Raw genomic sequence first — 20,630 nt, 5'->3', positions numbered from 1 at the left:
CATTGGCCTATGTGTCAGTTTTTATGCCAATACCACAATGTTTGGTTACTACTGCTCTGTACTACAGTTTGAAAGCAGGATGCATGCTGTCTCTAGCTTTGTTTTTCCTTCTCAAGATTGCTTTGGCTATTTGAGGGTCTTTTGTGGTTTCATACAAATTTTAGGATTTTTTTCTATTTCTATGGAATTTTGATAAGGATTGCATGAAATCTGTAGATTACTTTGGGCAGTATGGATATTTTAACAATATTAATTATTCAGGTCCATGAACACAAAATTTTTCATTCATTTGTGTCTTCTTCAATTTCTTTCATTATAGTCTTGTAGTTTCAGTGTACAGATCTTTCACCTCCATGGTTAGATGTATTTGTATTCTATTCTTCTTGATGCTCTCATAATGTTTTTAGTTGGAATTTTGAAATCTGGCAAAGAGAGACCACCTTCATGGGTCATTTCACCTGAAACCATCACACAGTTCCTCCATCTGAGAATGTTCTCCCTAGAATTACCAACTTAATTTGATCTAAAGAGCAAGCTCCACTCAAACCTGACCTACTTACACCAAACTCTCACTTGCAAACACTCGCTGCTGGAGGAAAAACAGTGTGAAGACTCCTTAGCCCTCAGCCGTGAGGAATTCTGGGTTACTCTGGCAATGAGGCAGAAAACTGCAAAGAGCTTGACCAGCAAAGCAGAAAAAAGGCCAAAGAAAGCCCAACCTAATTCGTATAATAAACAACACTATTTGACCTTATACAGCGAAATAGTTATAAACTTAAGAACTCTACAAAAATTCGTGAGTGTATAATCTTTCTAAAATCAAGTGCTCTGCATTGTGAAACATCAGCTACTAATTAAAATTGGAAAGTCTCAAACTGATAAGGTCACATCCATACAGCATTAATCAACAGTCTTTGTGGTGTATGTCTTCCTTGAACCTGTGATTTGTGTGGTTCTGACTCTTGCTTTCACGATTCTGACATGTTACAGGGCTATGCTCTGCTTTTGTTTCATCATCACCCTTTTGCTTTTTTATATCAATTACATTTTGTTTTTTAACATATATATCGATCAGATCATTCAGATCATGCTTTAATATAAAGTGTTTTATCATCATCATCACTCCTTTTAAAATAGGTGTCTGGAATATGCTTTTAATAAGACAGGATTTTAAAAACAAAAAGTGGTAACTGGGGGACTAAGGTGCTTTGACGGTAAGCCTAGTTTTAATGCTTAAAAACAAACCAGCTTTGCCTGGAGTCGGAGCGTGGGGCCAGACCGTGGGGAAAGCCGAGCTCCGGTGGGAAACATGTCAGGTTCAGAGCTCAGCAGGAAGTGGGACCGGTGCTTGGCGGATACGGTTGTCAAGATAGGTACTGGTTTGGATTAGGACTTGTCTTCTCACTTGCCTTCTTTAAAAGAAGAATGTGACCACTAGCCTTTGGTTCTGGCATGGGGTTGGGAATGGCCTACTCCAGCTGTCAGCATGATTTCCAGGCTCCATATCTTCTACGTGGAAAATACGTGAAAGAGCAGAAGCAGTGAGTTACACCTGAGAACATCTCAGTGAGAGGAGAAGAGAAGTCATGTTTATCCCTCAGGATACTGAAGTGCCCTGCAGCAAGCTGACATTCTTCTGTAACAATGTTAGCAGTAGTGCTTTAAACTCCAGCACACTGCTCAGGTATTTGAAACCAAGTCTGTTTCTTGTTTTGTATTTTCTCTCTGGAAATTGCAAGGAGGTGGTCTTAAATAAATTAAACAAAAATAGGCAAAACAACAACAACAAAGCCCAAAAAACAAACCAAAAAAAAACCCAGCTAACTGAAAATTGAAGTATAAGTGGCATTTTATATTTTAAGTTTTTTAATATATTTAACAATTACTTTACCCAGAACCCCTGATTTGTACAGACACTATAGGTCCAATTAGTTGGGTTTTTTTTTTAAAAGCATCACTTTAATAAAGACAACTGGCTAAGAAATAAAAGAGAAAACACTCAGAATGTGTACCCCAAGCCCATTTTGGAGGATTTAGTGAACACGAGTCTCTCTTGCATACTAAGCAGGCTGGTCACGCTTTGCCCAGGATTCCTGAATAATGAGGACTTGCTCCCAAAACTTCCCTTATGGTCTTGCCATGCCCCATTCTATGCGCTCAGCAGTCCTGAAACAATCCCAACCCAGCAGCATTTTGCAAGTCATTGAGAATATATTTTTTAAGTACAACCCATGCCTAACACCATGATTAAGGTAGTAGCAGGAAATGAAAGCTTAACAAAACCTTACAGAAACACAATTGAGAGTCTGCATGAAATCAAGGTCACAGAAATAGTACTGCATCTCAGGCTTTCTGTTAGGTACTTTAAAAAGGTATTGAACGCTAAAAGCATTTAATATGAAAAGGGAAGTTGAAGTCTTGACTTTCTAAAAAATTTCACTCTTAAAATATTAGACAAACATGAAAAAAACGAGTTAAACCCCTCCACAGGTAAGCCATCTGTCATCCATTCAAAGTTTGTTAAACTTCATTTCTTCACCAAGAACCGCGTGATGTCGGATCCATGCTTTGCCGCCAGAGACTGTCTCCTCACCTGGCTTCTTTCCTTGGCTTGCCTGGCAGTTCTCTGAAAGTTAAAAACATGAATGTGTTCACATGCGGGGAGAAAAGTACTGGCTACAGAAACTCAAACACTCCCTGTATTCTGTTAGTCGGGAAATAGCTACATGACTGCCACACCCGCTCCCAGTGCTTTGCCATTAGGGGCATCACCAAACTACAAGCAGCGAACCCAGCAGCTCTGCTGAGTGCCGAGGTCCCGGGTTCACTTAGGACCAGGTGCTGAGGAGAAAACACAGAATTTGGGGGGATGCTACCCAGGGAGGTCCATGCATCCCTCCCTTGGGGTCTCGGGGAGGAGGCCATGATTCCCCTCGTCCAAGTGGGAGTGTTAGGCCATCTTGGGATTTCCCAGAGTGCAGTGTGCACAAGGCCTGCCCTTTCCTCTTCTCTGGAATTCCCAACCCAGCAGCCAAACCAACACGGAAAACAAAATGGGATGGGCAGGAAATCGATTCTTCTGCCAGTCCCGCAAATAGGACTTTTTACGAGAACCTGAAAAGGCGACCACAGAAGGGGCAGCATTTTGCTATATCTTAATTCTCTTATTAGTCTTAAATGTGCTACTAATGTGCACAGTGGAGAAATCGGACGACTTTTCCCCCAGATTGGAGTCCATGCACGTGTGAAGTGACCCAGGTGGGAGGGTGAGGAAAGCAAAGAGGGTTCAAATGAAGAACAAACGGAACAATCGCCATTTGTGTAAAAGTTATGTTTGTGAAGAGAGGAATCTAAAATATTAAAAGGCTAAGAAAATGCTCACATAATATGAACATTGTCAAAGGAACGGAACAGATCTCAAAACTGTAAATACAATTGCTTAGCATTTTAAAAACCATCAAGGTCTTTAGTAAACAAACTTGGGCAGGCCACTTCCCCCACCGCACGGGCACAACCCATGCAGTCAGATGGGCACTCTCTTCCCTGATGGGTTGGAGGGGGGCGGGGGTGGCGGGGGTGAGGGCAGGGGGAGGGCGGCTAACAGTATAACCTTTGGGAAAACAACTTGGAGATAAAAACATCAGCCTCAAAAATACACGTGACTCAGTGATACTTTAGATCTGAGAATCTATCTTAAGGAATGACCTCAAAACATTAAACAAAAAAAAAGTGTGTGGCAACAATATGTATAAGAACAAAAAAGAATGTAAGTAACTTCAATGTGCATTCGCATGGGAAGGGCTAAATACACTACAGTAGAGGTCTATTCAACAGAATCATGTGCAACCACTTTAGACAATAACATTATGAATGCTTATCATGGGAATGTGGGAAAATGCTTAAATCTGCCAAAGGGGAAAAATAAGTCAGATGCAAAGTTGCCTATTGAGTAAGTTTTTCTTTGGAAGATTATCTCAACAGGTAGGCCTGACTTCCTTTTGCTGACTGCCCGTTAAAAATTCATCCTAGTTGATAAACAATCATTCATTGCTCAAAGATATGCCGAGGTTAACAGGTTTTATACTTTGGCCAAGAGTGCAATGTTTGCATGTTAAACTGAGTTGGTCCTAGAGATAATTTATTAACGTTCTTAGACATTTCGGGACATCTTTAGCCGCACATGCAAACATATGTCACTGCCCCAATTCACCAAACTTCTAGCTGGAAGGTCTGGGTCTCTTCAAGACCATGCAAACTACATTGTATTTCTTTTCTGCTAGGCAGTGGGGAAATTTCCGGGTCCTGGGATGAATCAGAAGGCAAGCAGCCTCTCTCTCATCTGTGACCGAGACCTAGGCCTCGAGAGGGAACGCAGTGTTAGGCGATGAAAGAAATAAAATGTGTCTTGGATCCCAGCCCAGGACGTAGATTCCCCAGTCCTTCCCACGCCGGCATGCACGATGTCACCGAGGCCCGGGACGGAGTGGGACGAGCGGAGGGGCACTGACCTCTCTGTGACAGACTGTGCAGAGAGTCTGCAGGTTGTCCAGGGAGCACTGTCCTCCTCCTCCGAACACGGGCCGGATGTGGTCCACCTGCCAGAAGTGCCCTTCCCCGGGGGCTCTGACCATTTCGTTAAGCTGCAACCAGAACCCAGGATCAGCACTTTTGTACACACACTGCGGGAACTGTGGGTTTTGCATTGTGCGATCATGTTTACACAGCAGAATCAGGGAAAAATACATTAGGATGGGTCTTTATAGCCCTTTTTTTTTGTGAATAGGAAAAAGCCTCTAGGTTAGCAATTTGAAAACAATAAAATGTTTCTGGAAAAGTTCTTTTTTCCTTACCTAAACCATTTTGAGAAAAAATTATAAGCAAGTAGAAAATACCAAGACTCCTGACAGACTGGGAAAAATTAGTTGTTTTTGCACTTTTGAGCTAGTTTATATAGTCACTAAAACAAAACAGAAAAGAATAAGAACAGATTAAAAACTTAAAACTTCTAGATATTACTACTGACTTAAAAAAATCTTTAATTGTTGACCTAAATGCATTAATTACTATACCAATGACAGTTTAATATTAATAGCTATAACCTCGAACTTCCATGCTAGTCACCTGGGAGTCTGCCAGTTTACATGGACTGGAATATTTCTAGAACAACCTCTGTAAGTTGCATATTTTGAATAAACAAAGATGTCCACTTAAAGCAGGGATGATTTAGGCCAGTCCACATACACACACTTAATATTTAAACAAGGATGACCTACATTCAAACGGGATGTAATTTAACATTTTACCTAAGGTAGTAAAACCAGCTCACCGCATAGCTGTGCAGTTGTTTAAATATCACAAAGATCAGTGTGAAGGTTGTTTTATTTTCTCGGTCTTGAACAAGGAAGAAGTTGTAATCAACTTCCTGCTGCCAGCCATGGGAATCTGTGTTGCATTTCTAAAGCGCTTTGAAGAAAAGCTGCAGACCTGTGTGGGCACAGGGACCCGTCAGCAGTGCCCAGCCTGAGAGGAGCCCCAAGTGGCAGCGAGTTGGAGCGGCAAGCTTTGTCCGGCTGTGGCTGGCACTGTGGGAAGCAACTACTAATAGAAGTCTGATGCATCGAGCAAATGGCGCATTCTTAGGAAAAAGATCCATTTTGGTTCTGCCTTTTGTAACCAATTCTTTTGCTCTGAACAGTCTCTACTCTGGCAGACTCTAGCCCAGCCGTGGGCAAACTATGGCTAGCGGGCCGGATCCGGCCCGTTTGAAATGAATAAAACTAAAAAAAAAAAAAAGACCGTACCCTTTTATGTAATGATGTTTACTTTGAATTTATAGTAGTTCACACAAACACTCCATCCATGCTTTTGTTCCGGCCCTCCGGTCCAGTTTAAGAACCCACTGTGGCCCTCGAGTCAAAAAGTTTTCCCACCCCTGCTCTAGAAGGTGTTTATTCTCCCTAGTAATTAGCAAATCACGTGGGGACATCTTCAACATCCTAAATTCACCTGTCGAAAGAGTCACGCCCCTCTCTGAGTGGTCCTCCCAGAACTGAGCCTGTGGTGCTCCCGGTCTTCTAAGCACTTTTGTTTTAGGTGTCACTACGCTACCTCATGGACAGACTGCTTCCAGATGTCCTCCAGTTCTGCCACGTGTGTCTCCTGGCAGCCTCCTCACTGAGGCAGCAGGCAGTAACGAGTCCGGGTGACACCCTGGGATGGGTGCAATATGTCCCTCACCAGTTGACCAAAGGATATTTCAGGAACTCAGGACACCATTTAAAAAATAGTGTATCTCCCCAGTTCTCAAAGTTATATGAATTCATTTTTGCAGAAATGCTTATTAATGAATTCTGTCATAACTCAGCAATAATAGGTAAATAAAAATATATGATTTGACAATATTTTAGTGGGCAGAGAGTGGCTCAGGAGTGATTTTTTAAAAAATTAAGCTCACTGTCCTGGCTGGGGTAGCTCAGTGATCAGAGCATTGTGGGTTCAATTCCCGGTCAAGGGCACGTAATTGAGTTGCAGGTTCAATCCCTGGCCCTGAAGGGCACGTGTAGGAGGCAACCAATCGATGTCTGTCTTTCACATCGATGATTGTCTCTCTCTCTCTCTCCCCCCCTCCCTCCTTCCTTTTCATTCTCTCTAAAAATTAATGAAAAAGATATCCCCAGTTGAGGATTAACAACAAAAAAACTCAGCTCACTATAAAATTATACATTTTGCTTTAGTTTGAAGTTTAGAACTGATTAAATCACAACATTAGAAATCCAATTGAGTTTTGGGAATCAAAGCGAATATTGATGAGTCTAAAGATAATATTTTGTCATAAATTGCTCTGCTAAAATCTGATTTTACAACAGATGAATATGTTTCCTTCTCATTGCAATGAACTGCATTTTATCTGTTTGCCCTTCGTCATTCAATATTAACATCATGAAAAGTAGAGCAACTGGACCATAGTTGTTGTGTGTGTGTGTGTTTTTTTAAATTTATTGGGGATGTGGAGAAAAAGGACACCTTGTACACTGCTGGTGGGGGTGTAAATTGGCAGAGCCACTATGGAAAACAGTATGAGGTTTCCCCATAGGTGCTTCTTTTTTTTTTTTGGAATCGGACTCGGGATCCTTCGGTCTATAGGCTGACACTCTATCCACTGAGCCAAACTGGCGAGGGTCCTCATAGGTGTTTCTTGATGCAATGTATCATCTGTTAAGATCTCTTCCCCAAATAATTTAACAAGAATCTAACTAAGCATCTATATCTTATAACCATTATTCTGGAAATCAGGGGGGTAGAGAACCATGTCAGATAATACCATGAGAATACAGGGAGACACACCCAGAATGTGGGAAATCCTATAGGCAAATGATCCAGTGTCCTCAGCAATGTATGGTGTAAAAAAAAGAATGGGGCAATACAGAGTAAAGAGACCATAAGAAGCATGACTAAATGCCATGTGTCATACTTCAAAGGGCCATACTTTGATCTAATCTGAACAAGGCATTTTCAGATTGTCTGAAAAGATATTTTTGAGACAATCTAGGTGGGAAACCAAACACAGACTTATTATAATCAAGAAATTACCATTGTTTTGGTAATGGCTATTGGGGGTATGGCATTAAATTTCCAAGACAGACAGAAAAAAAAGAGGGAAGGAAAGAGGATGGGAAAGAAGGAAGTCTTTATCTATGAGGGCTACATAACGAAAATATTTAAGGATGAAATGAAGTGTTGTCTGGAATTTGCTTTAAAATAATTCCAGGAGAAAAAAAGAATTGAGGTAAGGGACAGATGAAAATTAAGGCAAAAATGTCGATAACTGTTAAGGTTGGGCAATGGGTTATGGGTTCATTATTCTTTCTACTTGTGTGTGTATATTCAAGATTTCCCATATAAAAAGTTAAAAGGAGAGCGAGTCAGAATCCAACCCTCAGTACAACGCTGCCTTCTGTCTGCCACACAATTATAACTTACCTGATCTAGAGGGAGCTTTGAGGTCCAGGTAGCATCCAGAAGACTCTTCCGCTGACTTTTAGGAGCGTCTCTCAGACGTAAAAAGAGCTCTTGCGCGTTCAGATTACACAGCTGACACACACCATGTTCAATTTCAAATACTTTGGCTCGCAGGTAACTGTTATTAGAACGAATCCAAAACTCCTCCTGACAGTTCAGAGAGCAAAACCGTGAGTCCCAAGCGCTTGCTTTGCACTCTTGCTTAGTTTGGCCCGTGGGCTGCTGACAGCGGAGGCACAGTGGGTTTCCTTCACTATCCACAGCTTGCAGGTAGCCTTTGGACGCAGGAGGCTTCACAGTGAGACCAGCTTGCCCTAGGCAGGGAGTCAGAGATGGGACAGAGGCTCCATCTTCAAGACACTCCCTAGAATTGAACAGAACATAGCTAATACACTAGTCTAAATAAGCCTAACTTCACATAATGGTCTTCAGGATTTCTATGCTGATGAACAGTAAACATAGAACCCGCAGATTCTGTGATTCTATGTGGAAATGAAACACTACAGTCAGCACTTGCAACTCGATGCCAAATACAGGAAAGAATGGTGTGTTTAAAAAAGTTAATTTGAGCCGAAACCGATTTGGCTCAGTGGATAGAGCGTCGGCCTGCGGACTGAAAGGTCCCGGGTTTGATTCCGGTCAAGGGCATGTACCTGGGTTGCGGGCACATCCCCTGTAGGAGATGTGCAGGAAGCAGCTGATTGATGTTTCTCTCTCATCGATGTTTCTAACTCTATCTCTCTCCCTTCCTCTCTGTAAAAAAATCAATAAAAAATATTAAAAAAAAAAAGTTAATTTGAATACAAATGTGCCACATCTCTTGGGAATTTAGATATCATCAAGTTAAACAATCAGACTTGGAAACATCTGGGGAAGTTAGAAATGCTCTTCAGGCTGGGACAGGACTGGCCACTGTGAAATCCCAGCTAAAGCTCTCCAAACAGTGCTCACCTCCCTGGGACACAGCCCCTTCCCAAGGCTCCCATGGACCTGTCCCCGGCTCCGCTGGCCCACGGGAAACAGTCACATCCGTAAAGTGACCGAGCCAAGTAGCTAACAGTGTCCATAGGGTTAGAACCGAAGACTTGCTAAGCATGTGCCTCCTACAGGTAAACTCAGAGTCTGACTGAACTAAAGTTAGAAATGAAACGTGGTAGGACCTGTGCTCAATTTGTTAGGATAAAAGAAAAAGGTGCATTACTCAATTGTGTTGAAAAGGCCTATGTGGGAATTACAACCGCTGTTTGCCTATGTCCTACGCTGCTTATTAGAAGCGTTAGAAGAAAACTTATTAGGAAAGAAAGAGCTCAGTATTAGGGAGCAGAGGCCAATTTGACCTCAGGCCTCCTAGTATCTTAGTGGCCTGGGGCAGGTCACTTGGTCTACCTGGTCTCAGGGTCCTCAAAATAACCTTCTTGTCTCTAATTTCCAAGATGAGGCCATCATGTGCCTCAGAGGGTTGCTATGAGAACTGAAGAATTACTGTATTGTGAAAGCTCTTTGGAACCTGTAAGGTGGCCACACAAGGGAAAAGCACGATTACAAAAATGAATGCAAAAATGGGAAGCAGTGGTCTCAGTGCTGCTGTGCCCGACTAGTAAACAGGCCTTACTTTGTAGAAGTGTCCTGCGGCCCAGCCTCCTTGGTGATCAGACGGACATGGCCCCCAGCATTCTTCACTTTGTCCATCGAGGCTGCAGCAACATCTTCTTTAGATATGCACCTAAAACAATGACATGTTAGGTAGATGTTCTCTCCCTGGTAAGACATTTCCTGTTCACATCGCTCCTTGCAAAGGCAATAGGAGAGAAAAAGCGAGACCCAAGTCTATTGGTTGTGTGATGCCAAAGTTAGGGGATGACATTTTCTCCCTTTACATTGGTCACCACGTGTGGGAAACACATTTCTTTCTTCCGCATTAGATTTATTTTTCTAAGAAATTCAAGAGCCATTCAGTGTTCGAAGACCCATTTTCCTTAGAGGGAAAAAGGAGTGGGCGTAGGGATAAGAAATGACGGAGTGCATGCACACTGACAGCCTTAGGTAGAGTGCAGGAAATCTCTAACAGTGTTTCCCCTCTCCTGGTTCCATAAATCACCTTGATCAGTTGTAATGGAGAGTCAGCATTTCAGGTAAAGTGGTTCTCTTTTTAGTTAAACAGGTCCAATCACATCTGCCCTAATCTCAAGGTTGTTCCCATTATTATCAGCCCATCTGGGTTTACAGAACTGCCACTGAAGTGAAGCTACTCTTGCTGTGGGATTCATGGCACCATCAATCCCACACAACGGTGTAGGGGCTGGAAGTGAGGAGGAAAGTTATCCCAATTAAAGGTGATGGGGGAATGTAAGTAGGCGAAATGCAATTACCCAATTAAGTCCTTCTAATTAGCATGGCCCAGTTTCTCTGGTAGTTAACACCTATTATCGTTTTTTTAAAAAAATCAGTTCAAACATAAATTTCTTCATTTGTTGAGTACTTCATCTGGGAGCTTGACAAAATCAAACTTAAATCACAATGGAATAGTTCTGCAATTGTAGGTAAATTTTAGAAATTTGCTTTTATGTTGTTAAAGTAGATTTAACAATTAATAGATTTCCTTCTTCTTATAAAGTATTTTATTAATTTTCAATTAGGTGACACATACTGCACATATTTCAAAATTCGAACGATAGGCAATAGTGTATTTCCCATCCTTTTCACCTCCCCCAAAGCTATCTCTGCTGCTAGTTTTTAACAAATCCTTTTAGAAACAGTTTTTTTTCTGTATATAGGTTATACATTTTATTTACTTATCTCAGTATTTTTACAGACACATAACTCATAGCACTAAATTTAACATTTTAAATTTTACAATCCAGTGCATTTTGGTATAGTCACCAGATGTACGACCATCACCACTACCTGGTTCCAGAACATTTTTATCACCTCAAAAAGAAACCTGAACTCACTAGCAGACACTCCCCATTACACCCGTTCCCTTTCAAAACAAATGGTAGCATCACATACATAGTCGTCGCCACCTTGCTCTGTTTACCTAACCATACATCTCAGGATCTCTCCTCGGTACACACAGAGTTGCCCTATGTTTTAAATGGCTGCAATATTCCATTATTTGGACAAACCATGTATCTAACCAGCCTCTGATTAATGGGCATTTTGGTTGTCCCAGCCTCTGCTGTCACAAACAACGCTGTCATAAATATCACTATACATGATATTTTCTACACATGAAATAGATATAAAATAAATTCCCCGAAGTAGAATTGCCAGGACAGAGTCTTGGCGCTTTAAATTTGGGTAGCTTCCGACACATTGCTCTCATTTGAGTTTGTTCCAAATACAGACCCACCAGCAATGAATGAGAGTCCCTGTTTCCTCACACTTCCACTAGCACCAGGTATGTCATTTGAAAACTTCTTGCACCAAAAGGTTGCTGGTTTGATTCCAGGTCAGGACACATGCCTGGGTTGCAGGCTCAATCCCCAGTCCCCAGTAGGGGGAGTGCAGGAGGCAGCTGATAGATGTTTCACTCTCACATCGATGTTTCTCTCTCTCCCCCTAAAAATCAATAAAAATATTTTTAAAAATGAAACTTCTCTGTTAATGGTGATAGGTATCTCATTATAGCTTTAAGTTTGCATTTCTCCTGTTAAGAGTAAGGGTGATTATCTTTTCATATATTTGCATTTCTACTGTGTGTCTTTCTTAAAGCAATAAAGAATTATAGTGAATTCCTTTAAAATTCTCTAATTTTAGTTTGTAAACTCCTCCCCCCCCCCCATTTCTTCAACTATTTTATTCCCTTGACAAAAACACTTCATGAAAGTATTTCAGTGAATTCTAAATGAACTAAAAAGCTTCATAGCTTTGAGGGGCGAAGGGATATTAAGTCTTGCCTTAGGTATTATTCAATGTTTAAAGGCTTAGAAACCTAATTCAGTAACTTTAAAAGATGCTTCGAAATCTATTCAGAGATTTAAGAACTAAAAATAACCTTCCTAGAAGAGTTTTTTTTAGCACAGATTTTTGGAAACCATAGGAACAGATCAATCAACTCCAAATGGAGGGGGCAGGGGGGTAACTTTTCAAATATAGCTGTGAGTTACCAATATTTAATTTTCCACTGAGTTTGCTATGAAGTTCATGTAAGTATATCAACTCTCAAAAGGATTATGGTAATTCCCACTTTTGACAAAGAGGGAAGGAAGAATGTTGTCTGCTACCTACTTCCTGGATGGGGCTGCAACAGAGGATGGCAAGTTTTGTAAGAAGAGAGGAGTGAGTGTGTGTGGAAAGTGGTCCACCCCAATGAAAACCCTGCTGGCTCCAGGTTGCCCACCTGCTTTGGAGATCAGCTGTGGCTGGAGGATAACTAGTTGGCATCCTAAACTCAACAGGGCTCCACTGGACCAGGCCTGCCTCTGCCGAATGGGAACTCACTTAGGAACTGAACCAATGGCTGGTGGCCTTGGCTTCTATTCACACTGAAGAGTGAGCTGCTCAAAAGCTGACTGCAGGCCCTGAGCTGGGATGAGCCTGAAAACTGGTGGACAGCTCTGGAGGGTAATCTAATTGGGGATTTAGCCATTGCTTTGGGTGGAATTCCTAAAAAGCAGTATCTATTTGTCTTTATTCTAAGGCCATTCCATTTTTTTTCAGAGATGAATCTTCTGCCTAGGGAATGAAATGTGGCTGCTGGTGATCTGGAAGTTGAGTGAAGAATATGAAAACACATTGAGCCTGGTGCCAACCTTGGTTCCACTTCTCTAGAAAGTAAACTGGGAGGACAGTGGGGGAGGCACCCAGTGTCTAACCCTCCTCACACAGACTTCCACTCAGCGCTGCTGCGCAGCCCTGCCCTTCACACCTGCTTCCAGAGAGACGTGGTTACTCCACTTTACTGAGACTTAGTGGGGTTCCACGGTGAGAGTCGGCAGGCCCTCTATGGGGACGCAGTTTCATTGTCATGCTCTGCTAAGTCAGTTTCCCTGGAGCCCTCCCTCTCTAATCAATGACCAAGGTCTTCAGAACTACCTCCTTAGCACCGCTCTTCATTTTCCTTTCTCCATTCCATTGCTAATGACTTCATAAAAAGCCCTCATCTTTTGTTCTTTCCAGGTCTACGACAATAGTCTTTTAATTTGTGTGGTAGGCAGAATTTAAAGACATCTCCCTAGGATTCCTGTCTCCAGTATCCAATCAATAACTCATCGAGGTCAGTGGTCGGCAAACTCATTAGTCAACAGAGCCAAATATCAACAGTACAACGATTGAAATTTCTTTTGAGAGTCAAATTTTTTAAACTTAAACTATATAGGTAGGTACATTGTTATTAACTTAATTAGGGTACTCCTAAGGCTTAGGAAGAGCCACACTCGAGGGGCCAAAGAGCCGCAGTTTGCCGACCACGGATCTAGGTAATGCTATGAAAGGACTTCGCAGATGAAATTAAATTTACTAATCAGCTGACCTAAAGATAGTAAACAATTCCAAGCATAAGGAGTTCACACAACTTTGCTGGCCCTGAGATGTAGGGATCCTTGTGCTAGAACTAGGAAGAAGTCTCCTCTAACGGCGGTTCTCAACCTGTGGGTCACGACCCCTTTGGCGGTCGAACGACCCTTTCACAGGGGTCGCCTAAGACCATCCTGCATATCAGATATTTACATTACGATTCATAACAGTAGCAACATTACAGTTATGAAATAGCAACGAAAATAATTTTATGGTTGGGTCACAACATGAGGAACTGTATTTAAAGGGCCAGAAGGTTGAGAACCACTGCTCTAGAAGCTAAGAGCAACCCCCAGCTGAGAGCCAGCAAGGAAACCTAAGTCCTACAACCACAAGGAACTGAATGCTGTCAACCACCTGAATGAGCAATGGATCCTTCCCAGACTATCAGTAGAGCCCAGCTGGCCCACATTTTGTTCTCAGCTTTATAAAATGCAGAGCAGAGAAACCAGCAGAGAAACTCAGGCTTCGACTTATAAAACCCCAAGATGATAAACCACTGTTGCTTTAAGCCAATGAGTTTCTGATAATTTGTCATGATAGCAACAGAAAACTAACTCAACTCATCTCTGCAACTCGAGTATCACCCTTTCAATCTAAACTTCCAACTGCTGCCAGAGTGAGCTCTTAAAAACACAAGTCCAACAGACTTACTTTGCTGCTTGTTAACACATGTGGTATCTATAAGATATCACTGCACATCCTATATAATAAAAAGGTAATATGCAAATTGACCAAATGGCAGAACAACTGGTTGCTATGACCCGCACTGACCACCAGGGGGCAGACACTCAACACAGGAGCTGCCACCAGCCGGATTGGGGCCAACCTCTCGGTCTCTTCCCCTGCCCGGCAGGCTCCAATCACCCGATGGAGAATGGGGAACCAGGGGTGGGTGGCGACAGGGGGTGGAGCCGGCTGCCGGCAGCCTGGGAAGATGGCAGGCCAGGCCTAGGGACTGTACCTGTGCATGACTTTCATGCGCCTGGCCTCTAGTAATTTTATAAGTAACTTTGGTTTGTATCAATTTTATCAGACTTGGCTTTTAGCCTGAGCAGTCATCTTTCTCAAGAGATTCTTTAAGTGGTCATCCATGTCTGATGGAGAAGAAACTAGAAATGGCTGTGGTTAACTCTGACTGTGGTAATAAAAATGAGAAAATAGAGAGGACTAGAAGAAGTATTGAGAACAATAAAATAGGCATCATGCTTTTTGTTATATGTGTGTGCATATATGTATGTGTAGGTGTGCATATGAATAAACACACACATATTTTAAATGTATTTTTTATATAAAGTAATATATGCTCCTGAGAAAAATTCAATACAGAAGACATTAAGCAAGAATCCAAAACTGGCAGCTCATAAATAAACCAACTCCGCAGAGTCATGCAGTGGTTTATTTTTAAATCTGAATTTAAATGATGTTAGATGGGTTGTGCACTTTACAATTTGCCATAGTTCCATCTCCTGCCCCATCTTTTTCTAGTTTTACACCTGACCTCATTTGTTCATTTACGATTCCTGCTTTGTTTTCGTCATTAGTTTGTGATCCTGGAGTAAAGTACAAAGTTCCTACCATCTCCACAAGTCCCCTAATCTGTGGTCTACAGCAAGATTGCTCAATGGTGGCACTCCTGACACTCTGACACAGAAAACTCTTTGCTGGGGAGTGCAGTGCTGCTCACTGCAGGATTGTTATTGATACCCCAGGCCTCTGGCCGCTAGGTGTTCCCCTGCTGTGTCCCCTGATTTTGAAAAACTAAAAGTTGTCACCCTGGGGGTAAAACTGGCCCAGCTGGAACCACTGTCCTAGAGAGAGCTCTGGGGAGATTTTCTGAGGTATCCTTCCAGACACTTTCTACGTCAACAACAGCAATGACACATATTTGTGTTCCATCCTTTTTATATACTTACTAGAGGCCCGGTGCACAAAAATTTGTGCACTCCGGAGGGGGGGGCGGCCAGCCCGGCCAGTGCCCTCTAGCAGCCTGGGACCCCTCGGGAGATAATGACCTGCTGGCTTAGGCCTGCTCCCAGGTGGCAGAGGACAGGCCCAATCCCTAGGTGCAGCCCCTGGTCAGGCTCAGAGCAGGGCTGATTGGGGAGTTGGGGCGCCACCCCCTGTCATGCACAGAGCAGGGCGGATTGGGAGGTTGCGATGCCACCCTCAGTCACGCTCAGGGTAGGGCCGATTGGGGGGTTGGGGCACCGCCCCCTGTCACACTCAAGGCAGGGTCGATGGGGAGGTTGCGGCGCCACCCCGTCATGCACAGAGCAGGGCCGATCAGGGGATTGAGGCGCTGCCCCCTGTCACACACAGAGCAGGGCCCATCAGGGGTGTTGGGGCTCCATACCCTGTCACGCACAGAGCAGGGCCGAGGGGAGGGTTGGGGTGCCTTCCCCTGTCATGAACAGAGCAGGGCGGATAGGGAGGTTGTGGCCCCGCCCCCTGTCACACACAGAGCCACAGGGCGATCAGGGGGTTTGGGCGCTGCCCCCTGTCACGCTGATCCCGGTGCCGGGAGCTTCGCTGCTCTGCTGATCCCGGTGCTGGGAGGCATATTACCCTTTTACTATATAGGATAGAGGCCTGGTGCAAGGGTGGGGGCTGGCTGGTTTGCCCTGAAGGGTGTCCTGGATCAGGGTGGGGGTCCCCACTGGGGTGCCTGGCCAGACTGGGTGAGGGGCTGAGGGCTGTTTTCTGGAAGCGAGTGACTAAAGCTTCCAACCGCTCCTTGTTTTCTTTTTTTTTTTTATTCTGGGCCAGCTTTAGCTCTGAGGCCTCGCCGCTGAAAACATCCATACAATGTTGCTAAAGCTTGGCTGAATGAAAGCTGGTCTCTGGGGTTTTGTTTACCTTCTTATTTGCAACATAGTACATAGTTACTTAGAGTTGTAGCTCAGAGGCCAGCAAGTGAGGCGGGTAATGTTTGAGTCTGCAGCAAGCAAGCCTCATGTTCGCTTCCAGCTGCCTGGCTGCCGGCCGCCATCTTGGCTGACCGTTAATTTGCATATACTCACTGATTAGCCAATGAAAAGGGTAGCGGTCGTACGCCAATTACCATGTTTCTCTTTTATTAGTGTAGATTTTTACCCTTAATGAATTATCACAAGTATCATTCCTTGTTCTCCCACATGAATATACCACCTGCCATATTCTGAAACAGTTGAAGAGACTTTTCACTGTGTGGGGATATCATTTATTTAATCAACCACATCTTCTCCTAAACCACTGGTGAATTTTTTTCACCTGTGTGCACAGGAAAGGCCGGAGATCACAAAACAATGGCAGGTGGGGGTGAAGGGGGCTAAGGTGTATGGAGACAGGAGGGCCAGGGGGTTTTCCTGCCATGTGGCCGCTGGTGCTTTGCGATCCCTTCAGAGAAGAGAGGGCAGCGCACAGCCGCCTGCCCTTCCCGGGACCTGCTTCGTGCTGAGGAAGAATCTACAGAGAGTGGGATCACACAAGGGGACGTGAGATCTAAGTGAGGCAGAGATGATTATGATGCCAAGAAAGGGAAGGGCACGTACAGAGATTATCATCTGTGATGACAGAGGCAAACAGCTGCAAACACGAGACGCACAACCTCTCCTTTCATTTCGTTTCCAACCACAGGCATAACCGTTACCTCCACCACCTGGGTGGTGGTGCGGCCACCAGGACCAGCCCCCCTGTGCATGGCACCGAGACCCTCGGACCCTCGGCCGGGATGCAGGGCAGACGGGCCCAGAGGCGTGTCCTGCTGTCCTCACAGGGAAATGTCTTCCTGTGAGCCAGGGTCCCGGGCTGGGTGAGTGCGACTCATGTTGAGAAGAACGGACAACCGAATCGTGGATTTCTTTAGTGGTTACATAAATGCCTCAATCCCCCCCCCCCACCCCCCTCCACCTCCCCACTAAGAAATAACCATGACAAGTAATAAAATACAAACAGAAAGAGAAGGACCGCCCATACCTTTTTGTGCTGTTTTGTTTGGTCTGTTGCTTTGTGGCCTCTTCGAATGCCAGCGCTGGGCTGCAGAACAGCTGCCCGCTCCTCCTGACCACCCTCTGCTTCATGGCCGTGAGGCTGCTCCATTCGCGCACAAACCGCAAAATCTGCAGGGAGATGAGAGGTGAAAACAGTGCACGCAGCGCACCGCACGCCTTCCTTTGAAGTGGGGCTACTTACAACGTCAGGCACCTGAGTTTTATATACCCCAAACAGGCTTCTTGGGGGACAATGAAGGCTTTCTTCGGTTTGATGGTTCATCTCCTTTTTGTGAACCCCCTACGGCCAGTTCTGTAGGCGTCTCCTGATCCAGAGACTCTGCAGGCACGTTTCAGGGCACCTGGCACATGTCCCTGGCACCCAGGGACCAGCTGCAGCCATGTGCTCAGTGAGGCCGACAGAGGCCCGGGTGGAAGCCGTGACCGAGGCAAAGCTGGTCTTGGGGACAGCAGGTGTGGCAGTTGTGACCGACAGGCACGGCAACACCTGAGAATCGCTTTGAACCCCACGACTTAAGTAATCGCAGGAAGGTAGCCATCAATAAACCTGGGCATTTTAATTAGAGTAGCATTCATCTTACTTATTGGTCAAATATATGCAGCTGGCTATCTTCTGGGAATCTGGGAATCACAATTAGATGACTCTGAAGAAAGTAAGTCAGTGCTACCTTTCCCTTTGAGACAGGTGCGGCCCCCTATGGGCAATGTTTGATTTCTACTCAAAGGGCAAAACGTAATCGCTGTTCTTGTAGAAAGCGGTACACTGCCTGCTGGGTCGGCCCTGCACACGCTGACCCTCCTTTGCAGGGAAGGGAAACGGGCGCAGGTGAGCACCTAGGCTCCCTGGCAGGGGTGTGGCCGGCACTGCAGGCTGGTGCTCTCACAAGGAATCGAGAGTCACCCCGCATGGTCTCAGCTCCGCTCTCAGAACCTGTCAGGTTAGAACTGAGCCTTCACAGATAAAGTGTGATCTGACAGATACCACTATCACAGCTGCTACTTCTGTGAATGAGGCATTAAATGTGAGGATGATTCAATCCATGGAAGCAGCCATCCTGGGTGTGATCACTCACCACGGAAACCGAGCTCACAGATATTCTGAGCAGCGGGGTAAGTTGCAGGCGCGGCCAGTGACGGGAATTCTGTGACAGGCCACGAGTGCTCCACTTTTATTAAACTCGAAATGGTCATTAACATCACTCAGATTTTAATTTACAACAAATTCACAGAACTGTTCTTACCAGGGAGCGATTTTGTTTCAGCTCAAAGCTTGCTGGCAAATCTTCCCAAAGGTCTAATTTTATATCCAAAGGAATGAAATTGCAGTTCATCCGGTTCCCATCCTGATTATAGATTAAGAAGGCATTGTCAATCCATTTTGTCTGTAGGCACCAGCAATTATTTTAAAAGTAAAGAATTGTATTATGACATAATAGCCCAGTCTCCCAAGATCCCACCACCCACACAGCCCCCCAGAAAGGACGCTGAGAGGAGGAGCGAGGAAGGCTCCCCGGGGCCCTCTGAATGCCTCAGTGCGTTCGCTGCTCAGGGAAAATACCACGCAGAGGGGTAGTCAGCTAAACACAAGGTTGGAGCAGGAAGTACTTCTTTATAAAGGGGGAGAAAAATCTCTGCATATGAAAGTATAGCAACAAGAGTCGAATCATATTCGAACTCTCTCGGCTAAAAGAAAGCGCTCCAGCTCCCACAATTGCTTTGGGAAAAACACAAAAAGAAATTACATGCGGATTCAAAGTTTAGATACATAATTGTTATTCTAAACTCAATCAGACTTGGGATTCTGGCTGCAAGGACAGTTCTTTAGAGTTACATGTTAATGGCATCAATGGCTAAATGGCTGTCACTGCTCTTCCTTTTAAGCGGTGTCCTTTTAGGCAGCGAGCTGGTTTTTATCCAGATTCTACTTCAGCTCTTCGAAGGTCAAAAGGAAAGATCTCATCTCAACTCTGCTGTAGCTGTGAAAAGACCTGTTAGCATTCCATCTGCTTCGGGTCTCGTGTGTAGGAAATAACTGAATAATGTTTTATGGTAAAGGGGCATGTAAGTATTTAGAGTGGTCGTACAAATGCACTGGAAACTGCTAAGAGAGATGTCAAGAACAGGAGGTGGCCACGCTGCCAGGCTGGTGGCCGAGCCAGGAGGGGTGGCGAGGCTGTGGCTGCATGTGGCCCGGCAGCTGGCCCCTGTGCCTCTGCCAGGAGCTGGCAGTTTCTCCCCCGCCTCCACTTGAAGGGGAGAACAACGAATCAGACAATTCAGGAAGCACAGCGTCCACTGCACAGAGTAACGAGCTAAGGGCTTCTGAATTCCTGTGTGTGCTCCGCCTGGTGTCCGACTTTTGGCTTCTTGACTCTCAGGCCCACCTGGGGTCAGTTCCCTGTTGCTCCCATGAGATGGTCAGAGAAGCGTGGCCTGGCGCTTGCTCCCAGGGGCCGAGGGTGGTTCAGGCTCAGGTCTGCCTGGGGGAGCAGAGATGCCCGTGGTGCTCCTCTCGGGTCTAGGCCTGGGGTCCGGCTGTCAGAGGAGCGCTGCTGACTGCCTGGCTTTGCCCGGGGTCCCTCTCCCGGTGTGGTCCCAGGACAGAGGTTGGGGGCCAATGAGGAGGCTGATTGGCAATTTTGTATTCACGACCCTCCCCACCTCCTGCTCTTCTATCCAGCTCTTTCAATCTTCAGTTAGAACTGGAAATTATTACAAGGAGCGCCATCTGTCTATATCTATATTTGTTGTAGTAGATAACATGGCACTGAGTTTGCGCAGTTATCTTTAAAAAGGCATTCTTCTGGTAGAATGGCCCATGAGTTTAAAAAGTTATAAATATCATTTTCTTATAGAGATTAAGATTTGAAACTGCAGTCCAAACAAAAGTATTCATAACGTCAGCAATTTTTCCTCAAATATTCAGACCAGTTAACCCAGGCCAAGGGTTCTCACATGGCCCCGCTCCTTCCCGGGGATCCACACGTCAAAGAGTTGATGTAAAAACAGTAAATCATGATTTGCCTTTTTTTTTTTTTTTTAAATATATTTTATTGATTTTTTACAGAGAGGAAGGGAGAGGGATAGAGAGCCAGAAACATC

General features: G+C 44.6%; 1 protein-coding gene and 1 pseudogene across 2 annotated transcripts in view; one reads left to right on the top strand and one right to left on the bottom strand.

Moving 5' to 3' along the window:
- Window positions 1-1,121: 1,121 nt before the first annotated feature.
- Window positions 1,122-20,630, bottom strand: part of ZRANB3 (zinc finger RANBP2-type containing 3) — a 249,644-nt gene continuing 230,135 nt past the window's right edge. The window contains exons 16-22 of one of the 2 annotated variants that reach the window (XM_070423081.1): window positions 18,770-18,871; window positions 17,494-17,636; window positions 9,632-9,742; window positions 7,981-8,383; window positions 4,509-4,640; window positions 2,594-2,626; window positions 1,122-1,725 (exon numbers count right to left, since the gene is read on the bottom strand). In XM_070423081.1, coding sequence (XP_070279182.1) covers window positions 1,681-1,725; window positions 2,594-2,626; window positions 4,509-4,640; window positions 7,981-8,383; window positions 9,632-9,742; window positions 17,494-17,636; window positions 18,770-18,871 — 969 coding nt within the window. In that variant the 3' untranslated portion in view covers window positions 1,122-1,680. Of the gene's footprint in view, window positions 2,627-4,508; window positions 4,641-7,980; window positions 8,384-9,631; window positions 9,743-17,493; window positions 17,637-18,769; window positions 18,872-20,630 lie in introns of both variants that reach the window. The other variant, XM_070423080.1, reaches the window with a different exon arrangement.
- On the top strand, window positions 1,285-1,557 carry LOC139015350 (MICOS complex subunit MIC10 pseudogene; annotated as a pseudogene).

This window comes from Myotis yumanensis, unplaced genomic scaffold, assembly GCF_028538775.1.
Source record: "Myotis yumanensis isolate MYYU_CA2020_CCGP unplaced genomic scaffold, mMyoYum1.0.hap1 SCAF_8, whole genome shotgun sequence".
Taxonomy (NCBI): domain Eukaryota; kingdom Metazoa; phylum Chordata; class Mammalia; order Chiroptera; family Vespertilionidae; genus Myotis; species Myotis yumanensis.
This window is presented reverse-complemented; position numbering and strand designations above follow the sequence as displayed.